The 25,943-nt window shown below is 37.2% G+C and overlaps 2 protein-coding genes across 3 annotated transcripts in view; both read right to left on the reverse strand.

Annotated features, from left to right (window-relative positions):
* esama (endothelial cell adhesion molecule a) overlaps nucleotides 1-13,938 on the reverse strand; it is a 29,559-nt gene extending 15,621 nt beyond the window's left edge. The window contains exon 1 of the mRNA XM_027151224.2: nucleotides 13,505-13,938. Within this exon, the coding sequence (XP_027007025.2) occupies nucleotides 13,505-13,574 (70 nt within the window). The 5' untranslated portion in view covers nucleotides 13,575-13,938. The remainder of the gene's footprint in view (nucleotides 1-13,504) is intronic.
* A 4,539-nt stretch (nucleotides 13,939-18,477) lies between these two features.
* On the reverse strand, nucleotides 18,478-25,454 carry LOC113643607 (myb/SANT-like DNA-binding domain-containing protein 2). Of its 2 annotated transcripts, none has more exons than XM_027147949.2 (4): nucleotides 24,836-25,454; nucleotides 22,488-22,743; nucleotides 20,398-20,461; nucleotides 18,478-19,948 (listed from the first exon to the last, which is right to left on the reverse strand). In XM_027147949.2, exons 1-4 carry the CDS (start codon nucleotides 25,298-25,300, stop codon nucleotides 19,078-19,080), a joined length of 1,656 nt encoding a protein of 551 aa, XP_027003750.2. In that variant the 5' UTR covers nucleotides 25,301-25,454; the 3' UTR covers nucleotides 18,478-19,077. The 2 variants fall into 2 exon arrangements, with proteins under 2 accessions (XP_027003750.2, XP_027003757.2); XM_027147956.2 differs by having other exon boundaries at nucleotides 18,478-19,921; nucleotides 24,836-25,443.
* Nucleotides 25,455-25,943: the final 489 nt, after the last annotated feature.

Raw genomic sequence — 25,943 nt, forward strand, 5'->3', positions numbered from 1 at the left:
ATTTCACCTGTAAAGGCAAGTACAGATTTGCTCAAAATTATGATGATATTTTTTAATTTATGATGAAATTAAAGATATTTTTATACTGCCTTATAGGCAATTTACACCTTACATTCATAGTATTCCCTGTTTCTCCGTTATCCGGCTCATGGTAATGCATTTGAAGACATTCAAGTCACTGACCCTGGGATTTTCAACACTGTGTCTGTCTTATCTATGGCCTCGGCATGTGACAGGATCCACATCCTTCTCTCTCAAAAGAGTCAAAAGAAGTGACTTAAAGTCAAAGGAACTGATTAACTCAAGTTTGAAGAACACACTATCATATACTTGTGTTTTAGTTGCTTGTTCTCAGTGATACAGCAGTGGATAAATAATAAAAATATAGCAAAATATATAAAATATTTGTGTGTTTGGATATTTTTTTAAAGCATCCATTGGCTTATTGGGGATAATATTATACCACAGAACTAACACACTCATTTTACTGTGTAGTCTGCTGCATTGTTTTTAACATGCATCACCAACAAAAAAGCAGGGCTTGTCTTTATAACACTGAGTCCTTAGAGACAGCAGACAATAGTCAAGGTCTGCTGGACCATACAAAGCATCTCTTGACTGCTTTAGCTACCCAGGATCCAATAACAGGAAAGATAGGAGGAGGCCAAGCGTAGAGAGTCACATTTCCCATCTATAATGTGGAGATTAGACCACAAACTAATCTAACTCTAACGCTGTACAGTTATCATACCAGTCATCATGCATAACCAATACAATCTGCAATTAATTGTTAAAATAAATTTTACAGTTTAGGAGATCAAATTAGTCTTTAACTCCATCCTAGTTTATAATCTTTATCCCCATCAAACTAGAACTGGAAAATTGTGTCGATTTTTAGTGTAGTACCAGAGATTCATCTAACGATCCTCCAGTTCCTTTAAAGTATTTATCTCTCTTGCTCTAGATAGTTTCCAGAGCCAATCCATCAATGTCTGAACATTTCCTCTATCTAAACACGTTGCCTGCATATATTTTCCCTCCAGATAAATTACCAGCCCCGTGGAAAGACAGAATAAAATGTATTTATTTATTTTGTGGCATTATCAAAGTAATCAGGGAGTAGTGGAATTGCTGGGCGCATGAAGGCTGAAGCTTATCAGGGAGTGGCAGGCAGCTGGGAGAGGAAGTAACATGGAGAGGAGAGGAAAGGCGCAAATAGACACATTTCCTGGAGATACACAACCCCAGAGATCCTGTACAGCTTTGAAACATGAAGTAATCCACTCTTTTCCCTTCACTTTGAATTCAAAAGAAAACATACAAAATCACACTGTCCCTCTTCTGCAAATATACATTTGCCTATTTCATTTATTTCTAACCTCAGCACTTGTCTATATGTTTGCATGATTCCTTACAGCTCTCTTTCTCTCTTACACATACTGTATACTCACAAAATATTTATAATGAGCTAAGTATTACAGCATTTTTAGGTAACAGGGCCAGTTTCATTAAAAATCTCCAGCCACAAGAATGAAATCATCAAAACAATACAACACCACAGTAACAGGATTTCAATTCATTACTTTAGATTCATTTTAAGGGGAACACGGTGACTATGGGTCTAGGGTTGGGGGTTTGATTCCTACCTCAGATGAGCAGGATGTTCCTGTTCTCTTTGCACTCTGGTAGACATGCACTGTAGGCTGATTAGTATCTCTATATTGTTCATAGTGTTTGACTGGGTGTGTGGGAGTTGTATGATGCCCTGTGATGGATTAGCTTTGTGTCCAGGGTGTCTCGCACCTTTAGCCAGAGTCCTGGATAGGATTCAATCTTCCTGTGGTGGTGTGTAGAATAAATAAGGCTGAATGTGACTTATTTTAAAGCAATTTTCTCCCTACCCTCATCAGAAACAGAGTCAAAATGATTCTGCAGGAACTGATTGAACACCATAATATCTGTATCATGCTGGTGTGAAATAAATCATAATGTACATTAATCATATTGAAATGATTTTGCTTATGAGTGCAGTGGAGCAGGAACAATCCCATTTACCCAGCAGTGGCAGTGCTTGAAAAAGACACTCTTTCCAAGTATACAATGATGTCTATTGAGGTAATCTTTCCTATAATCATGGAAATAAAGGTAATATATTGTATATATATATATGTAGAGGATGACACAAAAAATTGCAGTGGAGATGCAGTGTGTTATCAGGTGACAAGACAAAAGGCATTTTGTAGAGAGCTCATGAGAAACAGAAAAGTGACAAAGATAAAGGAACATGTGGACAAGTAATAAATTCTGACATAATGGAAGTTCATTGATTCAATATTAAATGGATGTATTGATATTTCCCCCAAACAATACCCTATACACTTCATGAAACAAAATCCAATAATTAAAATGGACAGAAAGTTAATAAAGTGGCTGATTTTCAATTAGAAGTGTAAGGTACTCTAGTTTTGTAAACCAAGACTGATATGTGGGTTGATTGATTAAAAAGGACACAAACCGTATCAGGAGACCTTATTTATAGTTTATGGGTGAAAAGGGTATTATGGGATAATTACAGAGCAGGAACAATACATTTCTTTCATTTCTTAGTCTCTAATTTCACAACCCTCAATCCCAAAAGACACAGACGTGGCTCACATTCGCTTCGCTGTTGTATTTTCATCATGTGTAACCAGATTCTATAACTCTTTTGGATTTTTGATGCACCTTTTGTATTCATGCTACTCATATAAATAAGTAAAAACTGTCCTACCACTTCAGGACTGATCAGTCGAATTGATAGCAATGGCAATTTACAACATGACAGTTCACACAGAGATAAATTTAAGATGCATTTCTGAGCAATTACTACTGTATTTAGATGAAAAACAGATCACTGCCTGCTCATGTCCCAGACTAATGTGTAAAGATGGATGTCTGCACTGCTACTGTTTGTCTTGCACGTAATCCACATAATAAACACTGTGTGACCACACAGATCAAGCCTTTGATCAGTGAGGGTAATTATGGAAGTCACAGGGTGTGTTTGTGTGGATGAGAAGAGTCTGTCAGCAACTTTATCCTTCATCTCAAATTCACACAAATGTGCAGCATTCCTCTGAAACAAAACACGCACATCCTCAAAACTAAATATGATTCACAGTAAAATGGAGGTGTGCTTTGCTTGATGCTAGAATGTGGAAAATAAGAGCATGCAGAACTGGAATAGAGCACGCAGACTGCTTCCTTTGCTAAATGTAGTTAAACAGCCAAAAGATTTTGAGTAGTGCTGATAAAAACTCCCGAAGGCTGAATGCATTTCCAGAGTGAGCAATGTCTAAAACACAAACTGCACAAGCACACAGAAAACCCTGCAGCTCTCATCATCCAGAGAAAAATGTTTCAGCATCTAAATGTGAAGTGATCGTTACGGTCGTGTCACCTTCTCCTCTTCTCAAGTATCCAAATTCAACACCTGATTTCCTAATTTCGCAAAATCATACACACTGGAAAAGACAGCGGACTAAACCAACCTGAAACTATGAACTATTTTCTTACTCAGTGTGCAAAAAAACTAAATATTTGGATCACAATCTGAAACTACAATAAAATAAGTATTACACACAAGTTATTCAAGCTTAATGATAGAATCACAAAGCTGTGACTTCATGGGTGGCATTAAAACATTCACCAAAAAAAAAAAAAAGCATTTCCATGCTAAGCATTTACTATTTGATGCTGGATAGTTACGTTTCAGCTGTTCACATTCTGTGTGTATGTGTATGTCAATAAATCTGACGTATGTGACGGACTGAGTTTAAAACTCCCTTCCCTAAAACACTCCAGTGACTAACGGATATAGGAAAAGAAGGGGGGAAGGGAGGACATGTCCACCCAGCCAACCATACCATGGAGACACACAGATGCACACACCCTTCAGAACGGACCCTCAGTGGAAACATGTTTCTTTGTCCTCCTTAGATTAAAGCCAAAAAGCTAATTTACAGATACTTTGCCATGCCTTCATAATCCCTGAAGTAATCCTCACCAGCTTGATTAAGTAGACAAATCTAGAGCTCAGTATAAGTAAGTACATGTGATTTATACAGCACATTTAATAACAGATTTTACAGATTTGATATACAGTCAGGACCATAAGTAGGAAAGTGCCACAATTGTTGTTATTTTGCTTCTTTACACCATCACAGTGGATTTGATCTGCAGTCAAGATGTGTTTGAACTGCAGACTTTCAGATTTATTACAACAGGTTTAATAAAAATATAAAAAACATAGGAAGCCATTACAGCAATTTTTAAATAGTGCATCTATTTTCACTGGCTGCACTGGACAAGTAAAGTTGATGATTGCACAATGCATTGGTGAAGAAAAACCCTGTCACAACAGGAAGTAGTTGCATCCTTGTCAAAGTATTACTAGCAGTTGCATCCTTGCTTAAAGATGAACTATTGTGGAAATGCCTAGTTGTGGAAAAAGATTCTTTGTATAGAAAGCAGGTTAACTAGAAGATGATGGAGAAGGAAATGAAGAGCTCATGATCTAAAGCATACCACATCATCTGATAGCAGAAACAGCCACAAACTAGTAATGTGTGAAGACGGCTGTAGCAAAGGCTCAGCAAAGCATCTGAAGAGAGTAAACTCAGCATTTGGTGATGTCCATTGCTAGCAGACTTCAGGCAGTCATTGACTGAAAAGAATCCAAATATTAAATATAAATCATAGTTCTATTATGTTAGCTTATCCGATTGTTAGCTTTTGAGCCTGTGAAAATGGAGGGACTAAAAAATGTCATTAAATGTCTATAATTCCTGGTTAATGTGATATTTTTATTGAATCCTTAAAATTATAACTGAAAGTCTACACTGTACAGTCTACAACCACATCTTCACAGCTTTATTCAAATCCATTCACACAAAACAGTCACTATCCATATACTTATGGATATGAATGTACATTGCCATAAAAATACAGCATTAAGCACAAGTACATATTTATGCACGCATCTGTATAATAAAAAGCCAGTGGCTGCTGAAACAAATACCATGGAAAGTATCTATCCATTTTTCTTCTCTTCAAGAAGGAGGAGTGGAGGAGGAGTAAAAAATCTAAACATTTAAAGATCAACTGATATTTTTACAATATTTAAATACGTAGTACTGGTGAGCCTGTAAACAGTTTAGCTTCAGATTCCTGTTTCTGGCTGACAGGAGCAGAACACAATGGGATCTCCTAGGGCTGTAACGGGTGGTTATTTGAGTGTTCCTAGCCTTCCTTTCAGCTCAAACAATCTTCTGACTGGTCACAGAACTGCCATGCACTGTTTTTTTTTCTTTTTCTTCGGTTTTCCACACAATTATGTGTAAATACAATAAAGCTTTTTGTTGCATTAAAATCCCAGAAGATCGACCATTTCTGAAATACTCAACCTGGTAGTCTGTCTGGTATCAACAACTTGGACACTGTTAAAGTTACATTTCTTTAATTATAACTTAATAATCACCTGAACCTCTTGACCTGTATCTCCATGAAACTACACACTACACTGTACAAATAAAAGAGTGCTCCTATAGATGGTGAGTGTATGTATAAATGTCAAATACAAATTTCACATGACTCAAACCGATTAAAATCACTGACTGTGATTCCACTGTGAGTGATTTCAGCTGCAGAGACTTCAGGTCTCATTAGCATGCGTCTCCTCACCTTTCTGGCCAGATTTCTCAGTTAGAGCAGGTTAAGGGTGAAACTGTTCAAACGAACATTTCACAGATTTTTCATTAACCGCTCAATTATGTATAACACAGTAATTAAGGCCTGAATTATCAATACTGTCAGGATAGACAGCCGGGGCTATTTTTAAATGAGACAGGAGAAAATGAGCTCCCTGCTGCCGCTTCCTGCAGATTATTCCAGATCACAGTGCGGAAATGAACAGCCAGTGACAGGTAGTGACAGCAAGGGAATACTCGCCAATCTTACAGCTTTAATGTGGGGCTATATGAAGTCCTACATCTGGGGACTGGAGGATTATTGTTTTCAAGAGTGTTTCTGCAAGTGTCAAAAAAGGGAGAGAGGAATGGGGAGGGCCAAGTACACTTACTGGTATTCCTATAATGATGAAATGTTGGAAAGACACATACAGAGATGGAAAATGACACTATAGGGAGTGCTCTGTGTGAGGAATGATGAGGGAATGATGAATGATATCAAAGGCACCATTACAGAGTGAATTATGTGTGCTACATAGATCGGGAATTGCTATGTGGTGCCAGCAATTGCTCCCCGATGAGCGTAAAAGCAGCGCTGTGTTTTGTAAGGATGTGCTCTTTTAGAACTGCTTGGAAAAACAAAGTGAGGAGAGAAAGCAACTGCTTTAGGCACAATCCTAGCATCCAGTGTCACACAAAATCAATTCAACACTAAACTTGCTCATACTGCAGGTGACCACATGCACCTCTTGCACAAAATATTCACTCTGTGTTATAATCATGCCGAGATGTCACAAATAAGAAACAAATAGTAGTAACTACAGGAAGAACATTTACCTGACACAGGTCCTGAGCTATGCAGAAGCTTTAGTGTTAGTTCATAAACAAATAATGGAATAAAAATCTGAAAATGAACTAAAATGCCTGGAAATAAAGAACCCATTTCAGATGAGGCATAGCAGCACTGCCTTAATGACTCGTTGGCAAAAGTGAGATAAATCAATAACAGTAATGATCAGTCACTAATGAACTAAGCGCCAAGCATTCAAAATGTCAATAAAATTTAGAGGAAGAGGATGGATAATGAATGAACTCTTGTAAAATGAACTCTTGTAAAAACTCCAATCACATGCTGCAGACTAACAAAATGCTGACTTTTTGAAGAATCTAACACTGGAATGTGCAAACCACAAGATCCTACTGGAAGTCGGATGATATGGTGAGAGGTAGCTTGACTGCTTCAAATCCAGATATAATCCGCAAATATCCTGCTTTGGGTTTACTCTCACTTGGTGCTTGAAGACATTGTGTGGTCACTAATACTCTTAGAAATGTAGCACATTGGCCTATATATAGAGACACTGCTCACAAGACACACACTGTAAATATTTTACCCACTTTAAAATCAATTAAAATGTTTTTTTAAAAATCAGGTCAAACTTTAGAATGGGGAAAAATGTTCAGTTTCTTTAAATGTGTTAGAGTATACACCTGGGGGGCACGGTGGCTTAGTGGGTAGCACATTCGCCTCACACCTCCAGGGTCTGGGTTAGATTCCCGCCTCCGCCTTGTGTGTGCGGAGTTTGCACGTTCTCCCCGTGCCTCAGGGGTTTCCTCCGGGTACTCCGGTTTCCTCCCCCGGTCCAAAGACATGCATGGTAGGTTGATTGGCATCTCTGGAAAATTGTCCTTAGTGTGTGATTGTGTGAGTGAATGAGAGTGTGTGTGTGCCCTGCGATGGGTTGGCATATCCTGCCTTGATGCCCGATGACGCCGGAGATAGGCACAGGCTCCCCGTGACACGAGAAGTTCGGATAAGCGGTAGAAAATGAGTGAGAGTGAGTGAGTGAGTGAGTATACACCTTGTTGATGAGAGAGGTCAGGTGAGAATGGCCAGATAACTCAGTGTTGACGCATGGGTGTGTGCAATGCCTCATGCAGTTAAAAAGATCTTTGTAGTGCTGCTAATGTTTACTATAAATCTAATAGATTTAATACATAGTTTATCTTCAAATATAGCATACAAGTCATCAATCTCACAGCAGGAAGTGGCTCTGTTATTACACTGGTATTAATGCCCCTGTTTGCTTTGGGTTTTCACAGCCAGTCATGTGGAAAAAGACATCGTGTCACTCAGATGGAAGCCCACAGTGCCACTCACAGCAATGTTCATTAATGCCATCATTCCACTAGTTCACTAATCGTGAAGCACTCTGTGTAAAGTGGCCAGCCCACAGGGTCACTGTGTACTAGCTTGACAGAGAGAGATATTCTGTTTACCTGTCAATTTCTGTGTGTGGTGTAGAGAGATGTAGTTACAGAGCTGGCTCCTGTCTGACTAAACACACACCACCTCTAAGCACTTTATACATAATTATACACACAAACCAATACTGACTAGAGCCTCCTGAACCTAGGTCTGTGTTCTGGTCTCTATAACAGTCATTTTCAGTCCCATTTTCATTCTGCATCGTAATTATCGGATCTCAGCGATGACGCTTCTAAATTACATTGTGGTGTTTATGGGACCTCTGCCTCAGATTCAGGAGAGCTGGAATGATGCAATGGAATGATGTCACGCATGCATTGGGCAGATTCACAGTCCCAGGTGACATATCTTTCTAATCGAGGATGAGTCCTTCTTTACATGATTTGAGGAAAGAGCTCAGGATAATTCAATAAAGAGACTCAAGAGGTCAGATCATTCCCTAAAATCACACAGACTCATTTATTGGCAAATGCAATTTCCACTGCCAAAACACACAAAATCCTTTTTGTTAGTGTTTAAGTGGACAGTGCCCTATAAGAGAAAAATAGCACTAAAAAGCATTGATCTTTAAAGCCTGCCTGTGGCACTGTGCTGTGATTTTACACCGTACACCCTTCTCTCTCTAGTTGAAAGGATTAAATGCTCCAAACATCATGTTAAATCCCAGCTGATTTATTCTTCTCAAAACCATGCTTGTAAATTTGAGCTTTTTATTTTTTTGTGAACTATATGCTGCACAAATTAACAATATATCATTGCAATATAAAATGTGAAAAAAGAGCAACAATTTTTTAAAGCATGTAGGATTATTTTACTGCTTCACATTTAAATGTTGTGGCCAGTGCTGTATTGCGGTCTCTTCTGTAGTCCTTCTGCTTCAGAGACATATTGTCTGTTATGATCTGCCTTTCTGCTCAACTCAGTTGTAAAAAGTGGTTTCTAACATAAAGGAGTTTCTGTACCAGTCTGAATTAGAAAAAATACTATTTTCTTTTTTAGCCCACTTTTATTCTCCATAATGCACACAAAGCTGACCTTTGTAAACACCAAAATTCAATTTCTACTGAGTTATAAAGACATCACTGTATTTTATTCTTTGCTATATGCTTTTTTAGCTGCAAGTTCGAATAATTAGGATATCAGTGCTGAGTAACTGCTGACACAATCATCAAATGACTGAAAAGAAGTAAATACAAACACAAAACAAGCATTCTGGACCAAATTTTTTTTTACCATTACACTTTCGATGAGGGTATGGCTATTTCTACATGTCTATTTGGACTATTTATATGTGCTATATGTGCTATATACAAAACATAGACTATTTCAGCTTTAAGTGTCTGTATATGATTTTGTTGGATGACAGTTAGGGTAGTTTAAAATCGTTTAAAGTCTTTTCTCATAGGAAATGATCTGTGGGATGTTCCAGCAGACTGCAGCATCAGCTATAGGAAGTTTATTTCTCTCTCTCTCTCTCTCTCTCTCTCTCTCTCTCTCTCTCTCTCTCTCTCTCTCTCTCTGACATCTTAGAAACGTGGATATGAAAATCACAAAAGAGTCAAGTCAAGCACAAATGTATGTACATGTTCAGGCAATGCTATGCCTCAGTGTTTTACTGTTGTTACAGACCTACACCTTAAAATGTACTTTCAGGGGTTCTGTTACCTCAAAGTGCTAAGAAAATGAATGAATCTCTGATGACATCATCAGTGAAGTTCTCACATTCTATCCATGACTTGAAATGCTTAAAATAGCCTCTAAATACTTTATGACATTTGTTTGCCAGCAAGAAACTCTGTGCCATCTTTAGTCATTGGCAAACAACTGCACAACAACTTTAGTTGCACAAATGAATAGCGGCAGCAACAGTGAGATGCAGCAGAAACTCATAAGAACGTTCTCCTCATAATCACCAAGATAAACACCATGAACATGCACTGATGACCACTCAGCAATTACTGCTTACAAACAGAAGAAGATAACTAGAAACTCTGTGTGTGTGTGTGTGTGTGTGTGTGTGTGTGTGTGTGTGTGTGTGTGTGTGTGTGTGTGTGTGTGTGTGGCAGTCCACACACCAGGATGAGTTTTGGGAAAATAGCCCACTGGATTTCTCATGACCCCTGTTCCATACTGAGCATGTTCCTCTAGGGACACAGAGCACAGAAGGAGAGGAAGAGAGAAACTTCTCAGACACGTCCGTACATGGAACGTCCTGTCACTTTTCACTTATAATGCCTTGTTATGTGTGATACAACTGAAACCAAATGTCTATTTTTATGGGTGCCAAGGAAAAGATGAATGTTTAGACCAAACCAATATTTAGAAGAAACCAAAAATAACTAATTATTTTAAGTCTTGTTTTTCCTCATTTCACTCTGCACAACTGAAGTCTCCAAGATGTCAGTAAGAGCTTTTGTTCAAAACCACATTAAGCCATATAAACACTATCTAAAGAAGAGGATCACAACAAATGTTGACAAGCTTTCTGATAAAGATTTAAAAATACCTAAGCCACCTGGCTCACCAGAACAACTTTTTCCAGCAGCAGTATTAATGGAGTCAGAAACTGCAGAGGTCCAGAGACCAGCTGTCTTCACTCATGGCATGGATTCTTGGCAGAAGAATGCTGGGCAAGAGCCAGTTCATATTATGTTAAGAAATGAGTAATTATAGATAAGGAGAGGCTGGTACAAGGAAGTGAGACCAAGATGCTCCCTTGGTAAAAATTTCTGAAATATGATTGACAAATAAACAGTGATCCAATTCAATTTCCCATAAATGGATCTTATCCAGCCATTTATTTATCAATGCTGGGGACACCGTGGACAGGATGCCAACCCATTGTAGGTCACAGTCTCTCTGTGTCTCACACAAACACAAATACACAGTTTTCAAGCTGAAGGTCTGTCTACCAAAAATCTCCTGACAGGGGAAGGAAGCTGAAGTACCTAGAGGAAACCCCCCGCCCCCACCCACACAATAACATTATCAAAATCAGGACATTCCTTCAAAAGTGAATTCATGAATTCACTGAATTAAATAAATTTACTGCAATGCACTTCTAGAAAATGAAAATGTACAGTGTGAAATTTTAATGTAGACCGTGTCATTATGATGTACCAAACCATTTCTATAGTAACATATAATGCAAAGCTTGGATGAGAGAACGGGGATGGGTTAATGTATAATATCTGTTTAACAGAAAGACGTCTGTTATGTACTACTCGTTTTTCCCATATAAACACTGAGGAAAGGATTAATTGTCTCTTTTTGGTTTTAGTACTTGTGTGTGATTTTTTAGATAGGAAAACCACATGCTGGATATTTGCTAAAACCTGGCAACCCTGGTGTTTGAGTTTACCTCAAACACTGTGGAAGGTACAGTACAAGTGAAACTGCTAGACTGTACGCTGTATGCTGTACATTGTCGACTCTCAATTAAATGATTGCTCTAAAATAATTCACTAGATAGTAACCTAAAGAATAAGCCAGTGTGACAGCTGCTTGAATTCATTTTAATTTAAAAAACATTTAAGATTTGCAGCACACAACATGTTGTTATTCTCAGGATCTAGCATCAATTTAATAACTGGATATCTAATTTTGACTAAATCATGTATTAAAAAGTAAAAATTCTTAAAAAGGAATGAAAAAAGAAGTTAGCTTTTCACACCTCTCCTTGTTACAAAGAAACCATTAATACATATTTCAGTCCGAAATAGCCAACCATTATTTCTCCAATTTCCTGTATCCCAACAATCATAGTGGTGACGCTGTTCTTCCTTCCTCTCTTTCATGATGCCATTCTTCTTCTTTCCGTTTCAAAAAACAGAAAAGTGTATAGCAGGACGCACCTGCATGTAACTAAGTTAGCATTTGTGTGTTTGCATTTGCGTTTATAAAAGAGCCAATAACAGCAGCCAAGTTCAGGCTCACTGCTCATTTATTAGAAATTAAAAAAGAAAAGAAATACTGTTTGAATAAGTAAGTAATAAGAGGTCATTATATATGGCTCATTGAAACCCATCTATTGCATTGTAAATGCTTTCTGTACTTCCTAGTCTTCATTACTTCCCACAGGCTATGGAAATGAGTCCTTGAGTTATTCTTTCCCACTGTTTTCATGAAACCAGTGTGATATGGTACTGAGGTAATGTGTACATAGAGGTGTTTTGTCAACAGACTTTTATGAGGGTGTGCACACTGCTCATGAGAAAGCTCTGTAATCACATTTTTTCGCATGCATGACAAAAATATGTTTGAACATGAATACAAATGAACATTCAATTGAATAAACTGTTAACTGTTGTATTAGAGCTGAATGCGTATTGCATGATAGAGTGAGTTTTTTTATATAATGCAAATGAAATAAAGCCTACACACTTAGAAAAACTAAACACAATACCGTGCCTTTCTTTATTGCCCAGAAGCCAACCTTATCTATTGTACCATTAATATTAAAGATGACATCGGTAAATAACTGATCGGTCATATATTCTGTATTTCTATTTAATACTGGTACTGTCTATATTGTATAACATCCTCTGTATTTTTAATGTAAAAATTAAGTCTGTTTTGTCCTGTCTTGTATAGTCCAAACTAAACGTATAGTGTTATTTATGTCTGCACTTTTGAGAGTCACAAACAACTGGAACCAAATTCCTTGTAATTCCTTCCAAATTCCAAACACACTTGGCCAAAAAACCTGATTCTGATTCTGACATGATGCGATAGTTTTTTTTAAAACTGATACACAAAAATGTATTACAGCTAAAATCACACATCTACAAACAAGGCTTACACAAATCCACAGCATTGCTTTCTCTCTTCTTTTGTTAAATGTTTTTAAACATTAACGTACAACATCTACATGACTTTCCAAAGGACTGTGTGAGGAAACCAGAGTTCCTTGAGGAAGCCCTGGAGGCACATGGCCACACTTACATACACACACACACACACTATATATATATATATATATATATATATATATATATATATATATATATATATATATATATATATACACATACATATACATACATATATATACACATATATATATATATACACATATACACACACACACACACACACACACATATACACACACACACACACACACACACACACACACACACACACACACACAAACTGATTCCAAAAATATGACACAAGCAATACAATGTGGATAAAGTGTGTCCGAACCATAATAACTTCTTACAGAGAAAGGTTTTACATTAAAAACGGAGAAAATATACACACTAAATGTACAAAAGGTTTGGGTTTCAGGGTGACACCCAAGAGACGAGGGTACTATTCAGGGCAAGAACTCGTAGAAATGATTCAATAAGTCAAGTGAATCACATCGAGGCTGTTATTATTTTAATCATAGTGGATTACTATCCTGACTATTTCACTATGATACTGTGCACACGGCCAATGTGTTCACACACGAAAGTCCTGATGTTTTTGTGTATTTTACAGATAAATACAGGTTAACACTTACCTGGGAAAAGACTCAGTAACGTCAGAACATACAGCAAGGTGTCGAGTTTCTCCCAAGTTCGACTCTCCATTTCTCAGCACCACAAGTCCGTCTGTTCTTCTCCTTCTGGTTGATGTCCTCTTTACTAATTTTAATAAATAACCTGTTTGGTCTAAATGTCTTCCTGTGCTCTTTTAAACAGGTCCGTTTCTGCTCTGTATAGAGATCTGACTCCTCAGTGGAAAAGTCCACACCGCGACGACGACTCCGACAAACAGACTGTAGGTCCTTTTATGCTGTAGAGTTTTTTTTATAGCTTGAACTTCGACCTTGAAACACAGGCGACAGAGTACACCTTAATAGATAAGAGCAATTCTGGTGAGTAAACGTTACTTCAGCGGACCAGAGACAAGCGGCACCTGCGTACAGAAGCCGCGCCCCCGTGATGTTGACGTCACTAGCACCGCCTCTCCTGCAGGTAGCGTTGTATTATAATAATAAATGCAAAGCAGGGACTACAAGACTGATCAGAATCAGAATCAGGTTTAAAAGTTTTTTTTGTTTTCTTGTTTTGTTTTTTTTTTTAAACCTATTGCATGGGTATTATTATCAGCTCAAGGTTTTGGTATCATGTCATGAGGTCAGAATTACAATTTATTGAATCAGAATCAGGTTTATTGGCCAAGTGTGTTCACACACAAGGAATTTGGTTCCAGCTGTTTGTGACTCTCAAAAGTACAGACATAAATAACACTATACTATACAAGACAAAAGAAAACAGACTATACAAGACAATACAGATGTTGTTAGACAATATAGACAGTATGAGTATTAAATATGAATACAGAATATATGACTGATCAGTTATGTACATAAAGTGTGAGAAGTGGATGATGGTGCAAATAACAGTGTTATAACAATATTATGTTTTTTGTACAATATGCAGCAGCAGTGTGTAACCTACTGTATACTGATGATGTGATGACTGACAGTTCTGATAATGCAGTACTTATAGTATGTATGTATAATTGAACAAAAGCTTTCTTCTTGATCAGAATCAAACCCAAAGAAATCTATCACATACCTAATGAGTTATGAATCACTATAATTAATCATTATTAGTCATTTAACATCATGAGCTTTGTGGATGCAAGTGATATTTTTTTTTATCACAACTTACATCTCTACATTTGTGCTATCTTCAGTCTTGACACTGCTATAGATAATCTAACCTTTGGCCCAGCCTCCTGCTTTGCGTCTCTTCCTGAGCCACTGATCAGGACAGGCGGACCAATGAACAACATATGAACATGCAGACCTGGCTTTAGGTGAACTCTTTTCACTGCTTTTTCACCAGACTGGCTAGTTGCCATAGAAACAGGGTTTAAGCTGATGTAGTGTGGTGTTTGCTTATTAGAGGAGGATGTGGTGTGCTGGTTTGCTGTTATAAAGAGAGATACTGTTGCTTCACTGCTCAAGTAAAACTCAAGAGACCTCGAAACCTGTAATAGCTCAAGCAAACACAGAGTGGGATTGCAGTAATATCGTAGCAATCACTATGGGTAAATCACCTTTAGATATATTTTTATTTAAAAAAAAAAAAAGAATCCTATACATCAAGGGTGTCCAATCTTTATCCATAAAGGGCTGTTGTGGGTCAGGGTTTTTATTCCACCTGCTTAATCAGCTGATCTTAGCTGATTAAGATGATCAGTTTTCACTGCTCTGGGTGTGTGTTCACTGCTGTGTGTGTGCACTTTGGATGGTTTAAATGCAGAGAACGAATTCTGAGTATGGGTCACCGTACTTAGCTGTATGTCACGTCACATACGAACACCTCTGCTATGTCTTTATAAGAATCCATACAGAAGGTGAATATTTGACAAAAGTATATTCTAACAATACTTGATTTGTGTGATTTCCTAATTTCATCAGCTAGAGAATACCTTCTATTATGTAAGACTACAGAGCACACCTTAGAGTCGTTACTCATTGACATACTTATTTAATACTTATTCATAGCTAGTATGCATTTAGGTTTCAAATTATATTCACTCATTATTATCCCATTTGCATGGCAGGGAATAATGATGGAGAAGATGTCAGTGCAGTGCTATAAGCTTATCTTTCATGGTGTGTATATGTTTGTGAGTGCTGGGCATAGGAAGACATATAAACCTTATAACCTTACAGCCGAAAGCAAAATATTTTAGAACGCATAAACAATCAGTGAGAATTATCATACAGTACATACTTGTCTTTGTGTGTGTGTGTGTGTGTGTACACACACACACACACACACACACACACACACACACACACACACACACACACACACACACACACACAATATGTATGTATATATTTGTAACTTGAGTATCCTGGTTGCCTAAAAATGTATTGGGTGTATTGAAACTTTTATTAAAGCATCAATTATCATTTTTTTTAATGTAGAGTCAATTATCTTATTTGAATACACTGACTGTTTTTTGCCTATCAGAAGAAAAAAAGCAGATGGTCCTCTCCTGTTATAGCCTATCCACATCAAGCATTGACATGTTGTGCATTCTGAGATGTTTTTTTCTCACCAGCAATGCATGGAGTCGTTATATCAGTGACTGTAGCCTTTCTGTCACCTTGTCACACAGAGTTTCTGATTGTGGAGCTGCCGTATAAGTGTAAAAATACAAAAGGTGACTTTCAGTGAGTTGTTGAAGATCCGCTGGTGCTCTTGTAATACTTGTATTTTTATACAAAATACTTCCTTAACAAAACTTTTTCTTCAGCTGCAAGGTGTCCCAATCCTGTTGATACAAAAAGTCAAATTCATTAGCTCTCTTTTGTATTGCTTCAAGGTTTGGTAGAGGTATTAATGATAATATTCTGTGTTTGGCTGATGCCAAATATCTCCACTTTTGTCTTCTCTGTCCAAAGGACACTGCTATAAAAAAATATAATAATAATAATAATAATAATAATAATAATAATAATAATATATAATATACAATATACATACATACACACATTGGATAGAATTAACTGCACTTTTAATTCCTCTTTTGGATCATATTGTGTGCATTAAAGCATAACTTAAATCTTAACATTATTAACAGGATCACACAAACTGACTGACATATGGTAACGTGTTCATAAAATTTGAAGCTTTACAAAGCAAACAAATAAATAACTTAGTTAATTAAAATAAAAAATTAACCTCACTTCACACTTCAAGAGGGTAAACAGGGAAAGCGTTTTTAATCATTCATTCTCATTGTGTTTGTTTATAGTAACGTTTAATGCTACCTACATTTTGTATTCTGTTCTTTTTTCATTATTTTTTAAATCAAAGCTGTGCAGAAAACATACACATAACATTACCCTAACTATAAACTTACACAATCTTTTTCCATAGTCTCTTAACCCTATTCTAATTTCAGATGTATTACAGTTGTAAAGCTGAGAAAGATCGAAGGTGCATCTTTAAACAGAACGTCTAAAATTTGGTAACAGGAGATAAAATACCTTATCTGGCTTAGGATTCTACTGCCATCTGCTGGACACATAATGAATAATATGCATTGTGCACAAAAAAATACTTCTTTTTATGATGTCATAAATAATTTGTATTATCGTTATTAAATAAGCATAAACTATTAAATGTTTTGGTAAAAATGCAATTTATATGTGAATTTGGGGATATTTTGTTTGCTGAGGCACTCTTTGTAGAGGTGTGTACACAAACTACTACATTGCATAAATATAAGCTATTTATTCAGTAGAAGCATTTGCCATTTGACCATTAAATTGAAGATTAAAAACATTAAAAAATGTGTTTACACGATCAGGTATAACATTATGACCACTGACAGGTGAAGTAAATAACACTGATTCTCTCTTCATCACGGTACCTGTTAGTGGGTGGGATGTATAAGGCAGCAAGTGAATATTTGCAGCAATAGTGAATTATGCTCGCAACTTTCAGGACTTAAAGGATCTGCTGCTAACATCTTGATGTCGTAGCACACCTCCATGCCTCGACAGGTCAGAGCTATTTTGGTAGCAAAAGCAGGACCAACACAATATTAGGAAAATGGTCACAAGGTTATGCTTGATCTGAGTAAACAATATAGCCAAATGTATGCAGACACCTGACCTTCACATCTGTACATGGCTCTTCCCAAACTGTTGCTTAAATTGGAAACACAGTTGTCTAGATGGTCTGTGTGTGTTGTAGCATTAACATTTACCGCTAAATGGAATGAAGTAGACCAAACCTGTTCCAGCATGACAATGTCCCTGTGCACAAAGCAAAGTCTAGAAAGACATGGTGTACGGAGTTTAGAGTGATCGAGTGACCTGTCGCGAACAACTGAACATCTGTGGAATGAACTGGAACATTGACTGCACACAGACCACTTCAGCTGACATCACTGCCTGACCTCACTAATGCTCTTATGGCTAAATGGACAGATCATGCTCTAAATTCTAGTAGAAAGCCTTACCAGAATAGAGCTTATTATAACAGCAAACAGGGACTTAATAACTAGAATAACATGTTTTAACAACAACATATGGGTTGGATATTGTCTATCTTAAGCAAAATTCTGTTTTACATGCTTTCAATCCGGACAATGATTACATTTTGCTTTAAAATTAATAAATGGGTTTCGTTTTTCATTAATTTACTTTCAGTAAATTACAGTAAATTAGCACGGTGGACAATGCATTTATCCAAATCCTTGTATTTGATATGCTATTTGTATTATTCTCATCATCACTCATCTAGCATTTTCACAACATTTGCATACATACTAGGAGCTAGCAGCATAAAAAGGCAAAGGAAATCACTGTGCATGTTCCTGTGCAAACTAGGCTATTACTTCTTGATGTTTGTCATCTATTGTGATTAAAATTGTTTTAGAATCCCATTTACTTCTTACTAAAATTAATAAGTCAAGTTTTGACTAATATTCTCATTGAAGTGGAATAAGAAATTTCGAGTTTAAAGTGTCCTATTTATTTAGTTTTTCTTCCATTCATGTAAACAATACTGTGATCTGGAAACAGTTATACATAAAGACACCGTGTGAGTTCACAAGAAAAAAGAAATATAAACAAATACTGATATACTGAAAACATCTGAATGCAATTTCCTGAAAATGCTGGAATGCTTAACATCAATATTCATAAATATATATTATATAGAACTCTACAGCAATAAATTTTAATTTCCCCTCATTTCTTTTCTGATGAGAAATTTTCAAAAGTGCCATGTCTCAGCATACACTTGAAACTTTCGAAGAACTGGTAGGATGATAAAAAATAAAGGCAGTTTTAAAATGTATATGGCATCGTCTAGACGCCATCAGGCCCGCCATTTTAACTTCAACAGTTCAACAACTCCCTGATTAAGTCTACTGCAAGGGAGGAACATTAACCTTCCTGAACATGTTCAACTGCTGTTACAACTGCACTGAAAAAATCTAGATGCTGTTTTGCTTTAGCTCCAGAACTATTCTTTGCTGGCTGAAATATCTAGAGTGAAAGCCGAGCTGGGTCGAGATCTCTTCAGTACAGTTGTGCAAATCTGTTTGTCACAAGGTGTCCTTTTTGTTGAACTTCAAGGTGTATCCGATTGCAGTTTCTAAACATTCCACCAGGGATCCAGCTGAGAGAAAGTCCAGCTCCACTTCAATAAATTTAATGTACACGGAAGAGGAGTCCCCATCCCTGGAGCAGTTTTCCTGCAGAAACCTGGTAATGGCAGGCTCAGGACGACTACAACACTTCCCTGAATTCTGAAAGTGCTGGAAGAGGCATTGCTGAAGCGTGCGGTCTTCTGCTATGCCGAGGTAGCAGTAAGTTACTTTGGATAAAGTCCTCCTCCGCTTATTTTCACTCTCACTAAGTTCTCGTTCTTGTTCTCCGGCTAAAGAACCACAGTTTTCTGAAGTAAAGCTACTAGTCTCTTCCCCTTCTTCATATCCGATAGCGTACAGGCCGTAGGTTTTCGGAATGCCACCAGGAAGCAGGTACTTGGATCCGTTGCTGTAGCCTGATGAGCTCGTTTGTGCAATAGAAATCCAGTCCACCTCCATGTGGAGCTCCAAGCATCGCGCTTCACTGATTGTGATGTCCAAAAACTTGTAATACACATTCTTCCAGTTCATCTTCTGCACCTTGGTCATGATCTCTCTGCCCTCTGGCTTCTCAGGGTTGAAGTACTCCCGAAGACGTTTCCCAAGAGGTACCTGGGAGCTGATCTCTGCGTAGTGGTAGCGGATTTCCTCTCGCCACCGTGTGTTGTAGCCCACGCCAAAGATGGCCAGCTTGTTGGAGAGGTGCAAGCGTGAGAAATCTGTCCACGTCTGGAAGTGCTCCCATTTGACATCCACTGACTCCAGGATGCGTATCACATTCTGCATCACTTCCTGACGCCTGCAGGAAATCACAGGATGATGTGGGCTTTAAAAAATATAAACAAACAAACAAAAAAAAAATCATCCAACCATCTATCTATATCAATAACTATCTATCCAATAAATCTATGAAAGCTTAAATTCAAATATGCTGGAATACACATTATCATGTATAAACAGTGGTGAGATTTGTATCGTCATACACTCAGTGATTTATGATCAATCATCACTAACATGCAGGTAGCAAGCTTACCACAAGCCTATAATACATATCATGTCATGCTGTAATATATATTTCCATATTAAACTATGATATGAAAATTGCACAAATTTTTCAAGAAAATGTTTGAGTTAGATATTTCTCTGAATTAGCTATCAAAATAATGGTAATAGGATATAAAAAAAAAGCTGAAAAGCACAAAAATGCTAAATCTACAATTACCAAAACCATTTGCCTCACTGAGTATTATAGTGTCTACGGTATGTTCTACTTACTGGGCATGCTCAGAAGCCTCCGGTCTTAACTGTAGAATTCGATTCTTTGGAAGTTGAATTTCCTCTGTGAAGCACATAATAAAAAAAGATATTAAAAGTTACACAATTATAACTTACATAAAAAAACCTACACACATCCTGTTGGAATAAAGTAATGCTATTCATGAACTAAAAGAGAACATGGCACTTTAAATGAATGTGGTTATATTTTGGTCTACTCACTCCCTGAGAAAATATTGCTTCATCTATGACTACGCTGTTTTTAAAACTTCAAGGGTTCAACAATACACAATATGTATAATGATAGATAGATTTATGAACAATTATCCAGCAATACGGTAGTTTTTCAGTAATAAAACTAAAAAAAAACGTTTCATTGGTTGAATGAAATAATGTTCACAAAACTATTTTTTATATTTGAAACTCGATTATATTTAAGATATATGAAAATGTTGAAAAAAAATCTAAATCTTTAAAATAAAAAAAAGCATATTAGATGTTTCCTATTTGTTTGTAATTGTTTATTTTTTAAAAGGAAAAAAAAGATATAAAAATATCCATAATATTGCTGAAAATAGTGGGATAGTTTATTATAATTATTATATAGTCATATCATCAATCCCTGTTTGACAGATAATTTACTATGATAGATAAATAAATAAATCCTCAATAAATCCTCACATGCCTTGATTGTTGTATTCAATGCAACAAACTACTGAATATTCGGGCAGCAGCTTTTGTTGATTCTTTGCCCCATATAGCACTGCATGCAGTTTGTATTTAAACTCTGATGATATATTTATATATATATATTTTCCCCTTTTTAACAGACTCACTTGCAATACCTATGATCCTTGCACAGATTACATCAAGGCAGATGGAACATCATGGACAACTTGAACACAAAAAGTGACCAATAGAAAATAAAAGGTCAAAACATGTGCTCTTCTTTCTGGGGAAAAAAAAGGAGGGAATGTTTTTATTAAATAGTGGTCACATTGGCTGTGTGTGCTTCTCTTCATGTCAATTTAGCACAGGGTTGCATGAAAGTAAGCCTGCAGAGAGTTTCTTGTTATGCCTAGTACTATATGTTAAAGCGCTGTGTATAAGAGAATAAATGTTGACTGGAAAGATCAAAGACTGACTGGGAAATATATATAGAGCCTAAAGTTGTTTGAGACTGGTTGACCGGCCACGGCGATTGCTTGCTGTTCTATGATGTGCATACCACCCTAATGGTTGCGGCTCTGGGTTATTGATCAGAGGTTAGTCAGTTCAAGCCCCAGCACTGCTAAGGTGGCACTGTTGGGCTCTGGAGCAAGACCCTTAATCTTCAGTAGCATGAGTGATACGGTCAGCTCTGAACACCTTTTCTTTATAGCATAGCATTTCCTAACATGGTAAATTAATCTTCTTATAATATTAAAACTTTTGTTATTTAATTATGTTACTGATGTTCTGTAAAACTGTGTCCACTGTTAAAAGTGCTATGCAAATCAATTTGAATTGAATTAAAATGGTGTAGCTTCAGATTCCTGTATGTAAAATCGTGTAGCTTCAGATTCCTGCTTTTCTATTCAGCACGATTGTAGAGAGTTTTTATTTTAGTTACCACAGCCTTTCTATTGCCTCAAACCAGTCTGTCCATTCTCCTCTGTTCTCTCACGATTTCTGGGGAACTACTGCTTACTTTATGTAAAAGACAGTTGTGTGTGAAAATCAAAGGAATTCTGCAGTTTTGGAAATACACAAACCAGTTCATCTGACACCAACAACCATTAAAGTCACTAAGATTATGTTTTTAACCCATTCTGATATTTAATCTTAACATTAACTCAAACTCTTGAACTGTATCTATGTACATGATGATATGCAGCCTGCTGCTGCCACCTGATTGGATAAAGTGGCTTGTGAGTGTAAAATAAAAAATCATACACTGTTGTTTACTGGTGTCAGCATTCTATCAGTCATAGTATACCTCTCTGGTTTAAATTATTCTATATAAATACACAGGTATTATATATAAAACAGCTTTCTGCAAGCTTATTTTCAGCTTACCTTGCAAAATATACAGATTGCAGTTTACTTACCAGCTTCTATCTCTCCCTCCTGAAAAGCAGCAGAAAGGTCCTGGCTGCACCAGTCCTCTTGAGGGTAGTCCTCCATCGTGCTGCCATCCGATTCCATCTCCTGATAGAGGCCGCTGCTGTTAATCAGCACAGGTTGGCAGCTCTGAGAATCCCAGCCGCCTTGGCCAAACACCTTCTCCAGCTGCTCGATGGAGTAACTGCTCTTCCTCTTCCCAATGCCGTGCTCTTTTACGCGGCTATAGCATCGCCGTAATGTCTGTGAGCAACCAAAACAACATTCCCTATATTAAAGATTACAATACCAAATTTTCCTTATAAACTACCTGAGGTTTTAATGACCAGCACTCAGTATACTGTGCCCTCCATAATTTATTAATGAATAGAACAACAAATTAAAAATATTATTTAATAATTTCCACACAAACAATAGGTAAAGCTGTTTGTATTTGTTAAAACAAAAAAAGTTAAATAAATAAATGCCTGTCCCAAAATTACTAACAACCCTAATAAATATGTTAAATTAAAATAAAAATTTCATTTTTTGGGAATGAAATACTGGTTTTCAGTCATTAGAAACTATGTTGATGATAGAAACTATATCCTGTTTTCCTGAGGTATAAACACAAGGTTGTGCACATGTTAAACCCCTTTGTTGTCCACAATACACAAATGTTAAATCCTTTCGTACCAACACAAAAGTTGTCATTGGCCTGGACACATAAGGCATTGGATTAGAAAAAGGTACACAAGCAGGAGAAAATATGATTAAGCACAATTAATCCCATAACAAATGTTTAATAAATTTAAAATAGAGGAGAATTGAGGAGAATGGTAAATTGAAAAAAGTGTGAAAATTGCATGGATTAATTGATCCTTGTGACTGTCAAATTTCAAAAATGTTAAATGCCACTTTAACAAAGGCTGTTGTAACACTGCAAGAAAGAAGCCTTTCCTGACAGCATGAACTTCACCAGGCTTCATTAGATTGAACCTCGTGTGTTGTGGTCAGTTAAAACCAAAAATTATTTATTATGCAAACCTTCAGAATGTTTGGCTGGGACTGTATACAAGCAAAAGAACCTGAAACCTGGTTTAAGGACTCGTGATACCAGGCTATTTTAGCATAAAACTTGGTTGCTTCTCTGAAGAAATTAATACCTGTTGTTTAAAGAACCAAAAAAATCTATGACCATATAAGTTTCTATAGAAAGTGTGTTGTTTGAAATGGAGGTGGAATAATAAGAATACATAATAGCTTAAGATGTTTGGTATGGAGGAGTATACTAAGATCCCTCCATAAGAAGCTTCATACTTATTACAGAAAGAGACTAAGTGTTAATAATCTCAGCCTTGTAAGGTGACACAAATGATTAATTATATGTTCACACATATAGGAACTTGCAGTGACAAATTAACCAGAGATCATCCATTTTGCATGGGAGCTGGCAACTTCTGGCGACAGGACCGACAGTGAGAGTTTGTAATTAGTTGTAGGTATGTCCAATGACATGAACAAATTTATCAACTACCAACAGGAGTGAAGACAGCAGAGCACATGAGATCTGTGGCAAAGAGCATACACTGCTTCTCCTTCATCTTATATATGATATGATGAATTTATACACTGGTGAATTTTATATCCTGCTACAGAAATGTTATTTTAGCTTCAAGAAAACTGTTTTGGATTACACTATTACTATGGCAACCAGTAGTAAGAAGACCTTTTGGCAACTTCATAAGTACGGTGACTGGAAGCAATAAAGTCAATAAAAAGATGATTCAGAATCCAGTGCACACATACATACACACACCATTTCTAAACTAGGTTAAATCACCTAGGTTAATTATCTTCCATTGAAAGTAAGCGGCATCTGACTGTGTCTTGATATCCACATCTCAAACAGATCAAAACAGTGCAAGATGTATCATCAAATAAAGTTCCTTAGAAAAATTTATTTACTATATGAATAAAACCAGATTCACACCATAAAGTTCACTGCAGCAGGTTATCAGGTACTGCATATACTGTGGAGGGGATTTCATTTCAATACTGAAAAGCAGTCACTAGCTTTCAAGAGTCATTTTATAATGATGGTAAAAGTGTTTTTTTTTGTTTGTTTTTTTATTATTGCACATTTTATTTGTAGGTTAATAGTTAATAATGGGGCAATAATGAATGACAAAGTTAGCAAGAAAATATTACATTAGTCACAGCCCTGTATTTTTGGTTTTGACATCTTCAACAATCCATCAAACAGACACGCTAATATTACAGCTAAATACTGTTAAAGAGCTGCATTAGCCTAAACGCTGAGTGCTGCTTGGCTCCTCTGGCCATTTGACAATACCTTCATCCTCTCCCTGCATTGAGACGGAGTCCTGTCATATCCGAGCTCTGACAAGGCTCTAGAAACCCGCTCATACATGGCCGGTCCAGGCGCCTTGCCGGAAAATACAGTCCCTGCAACTTCCAGCTGCTGCATGCGGGCCTCTGCGAGTCGTTCGTTACCCCACACGGCGATGAGCGCATTGGTTTCAGATGGAGTCCATGACATACCGCGACACACTGTGAAGCCGCCGCCGCTGCCAGCAACACTGCTGCTGTTGTTGGAGGCAGAGGCAGGGCCGCCTCCGGCCCCCAGCGCTGATATGGACACATTCAGAGAGGAGAATCTGTTGGGCGCTGAAGGGTCAGAATGGTACTGGTTGCCATCACTTAGCTCGTCCGAATCGGGAGACGGGAGCTCGGTTTTCGGCATTTTCAGCGGCGCCGACCTCTCAGGAGAGCGCTCGGCGTTACTGGGGGCAGCCATCTTTGCTGCTGCTCTGTTGCTAAGAGGAGGGGTAGAGGGAAGAGGGAAGACTGCGCATGCGCATCCGAATCGGCCATGGCAGCAAGGAATGGACGGTACACACTGATTTTCTTTTCAATTCAATACCTTTTACTTTGAAGATTAGCATCGCGGTACTGATACTTTCAACGGTCTTCTCGTGCATATAAGCAAATTTATAAATATACGAAATACATAATAAAGTTACCCTTTCATTAAAAAAAAACATCCAGAAAGACGTTAAATTATACATTCAAAACAAACAACACACAAATAAATACAGGGCTGTCAAGTGTCACGCATTGAGAGTGACAGTCACGCATTTGGGTCTTTTGTCACGCTCTCCCGCCACACATCGTATTTCTCACGCAGAAAAACTTTTTGACTATTTATCATATATTTAATAAGCCGCAGCGCCCATAATGTATTAGTCCGCACCAGTGGTAGTCCCTTTTGGTAGTCCAATTTTTTGTACTGTGATCCCCCCCCCCCCCTCTCCGCACCCATCCTAGAGCGACACCCCATAGGCACCACCACACTCACTAATGCATAAAATATGCATCTACATGTTATTTAGAGCATTATTAAAGAATTAAAATTTATTATAAGCAACAAAAGACAGTCA

This window comes from Tachysurus fulvidraco, chromosome 20, assembly GCF_022655615.1.
Source record: "Tachysurus fulvidraco isolate hzauxx_2018 chromosome 20, HZAU_PFXX_2.0, whole genome shotgun sequence".
NCBI classification, from domain to species: Eukaryota; Metazoa; Chordata; class Actinopteri; order Siluriformes; family Bagridae; genus Tachysurus; species Tachysurus fulvidraco.

Bases quoted from the DNA above. Each gene is read 5' to 3' on its own strand.
- LOC113643607 (XM_027147949.2), bottom strand. From the start codon at position 25,300: ATGGCTGCCCCCAGTAACGCCGAGCGCTCTCCTGAGAGGTCGGCGCCG. The intron at 22,744-24,835 runs GTATTGTCAAAT...GGTTGCTCACAG, and splicing joins AATGCAGGGAGAGGATGAAG to ACATTACGGCGATGCTATAG. The intron at 20,462-22,487 runs GTAAGTAAACTG...TGTGCTTCACAG, and splicing joins GGAGGGAGAGATAGAAGCTG to AGGAAATTCAACTTCCAAAG.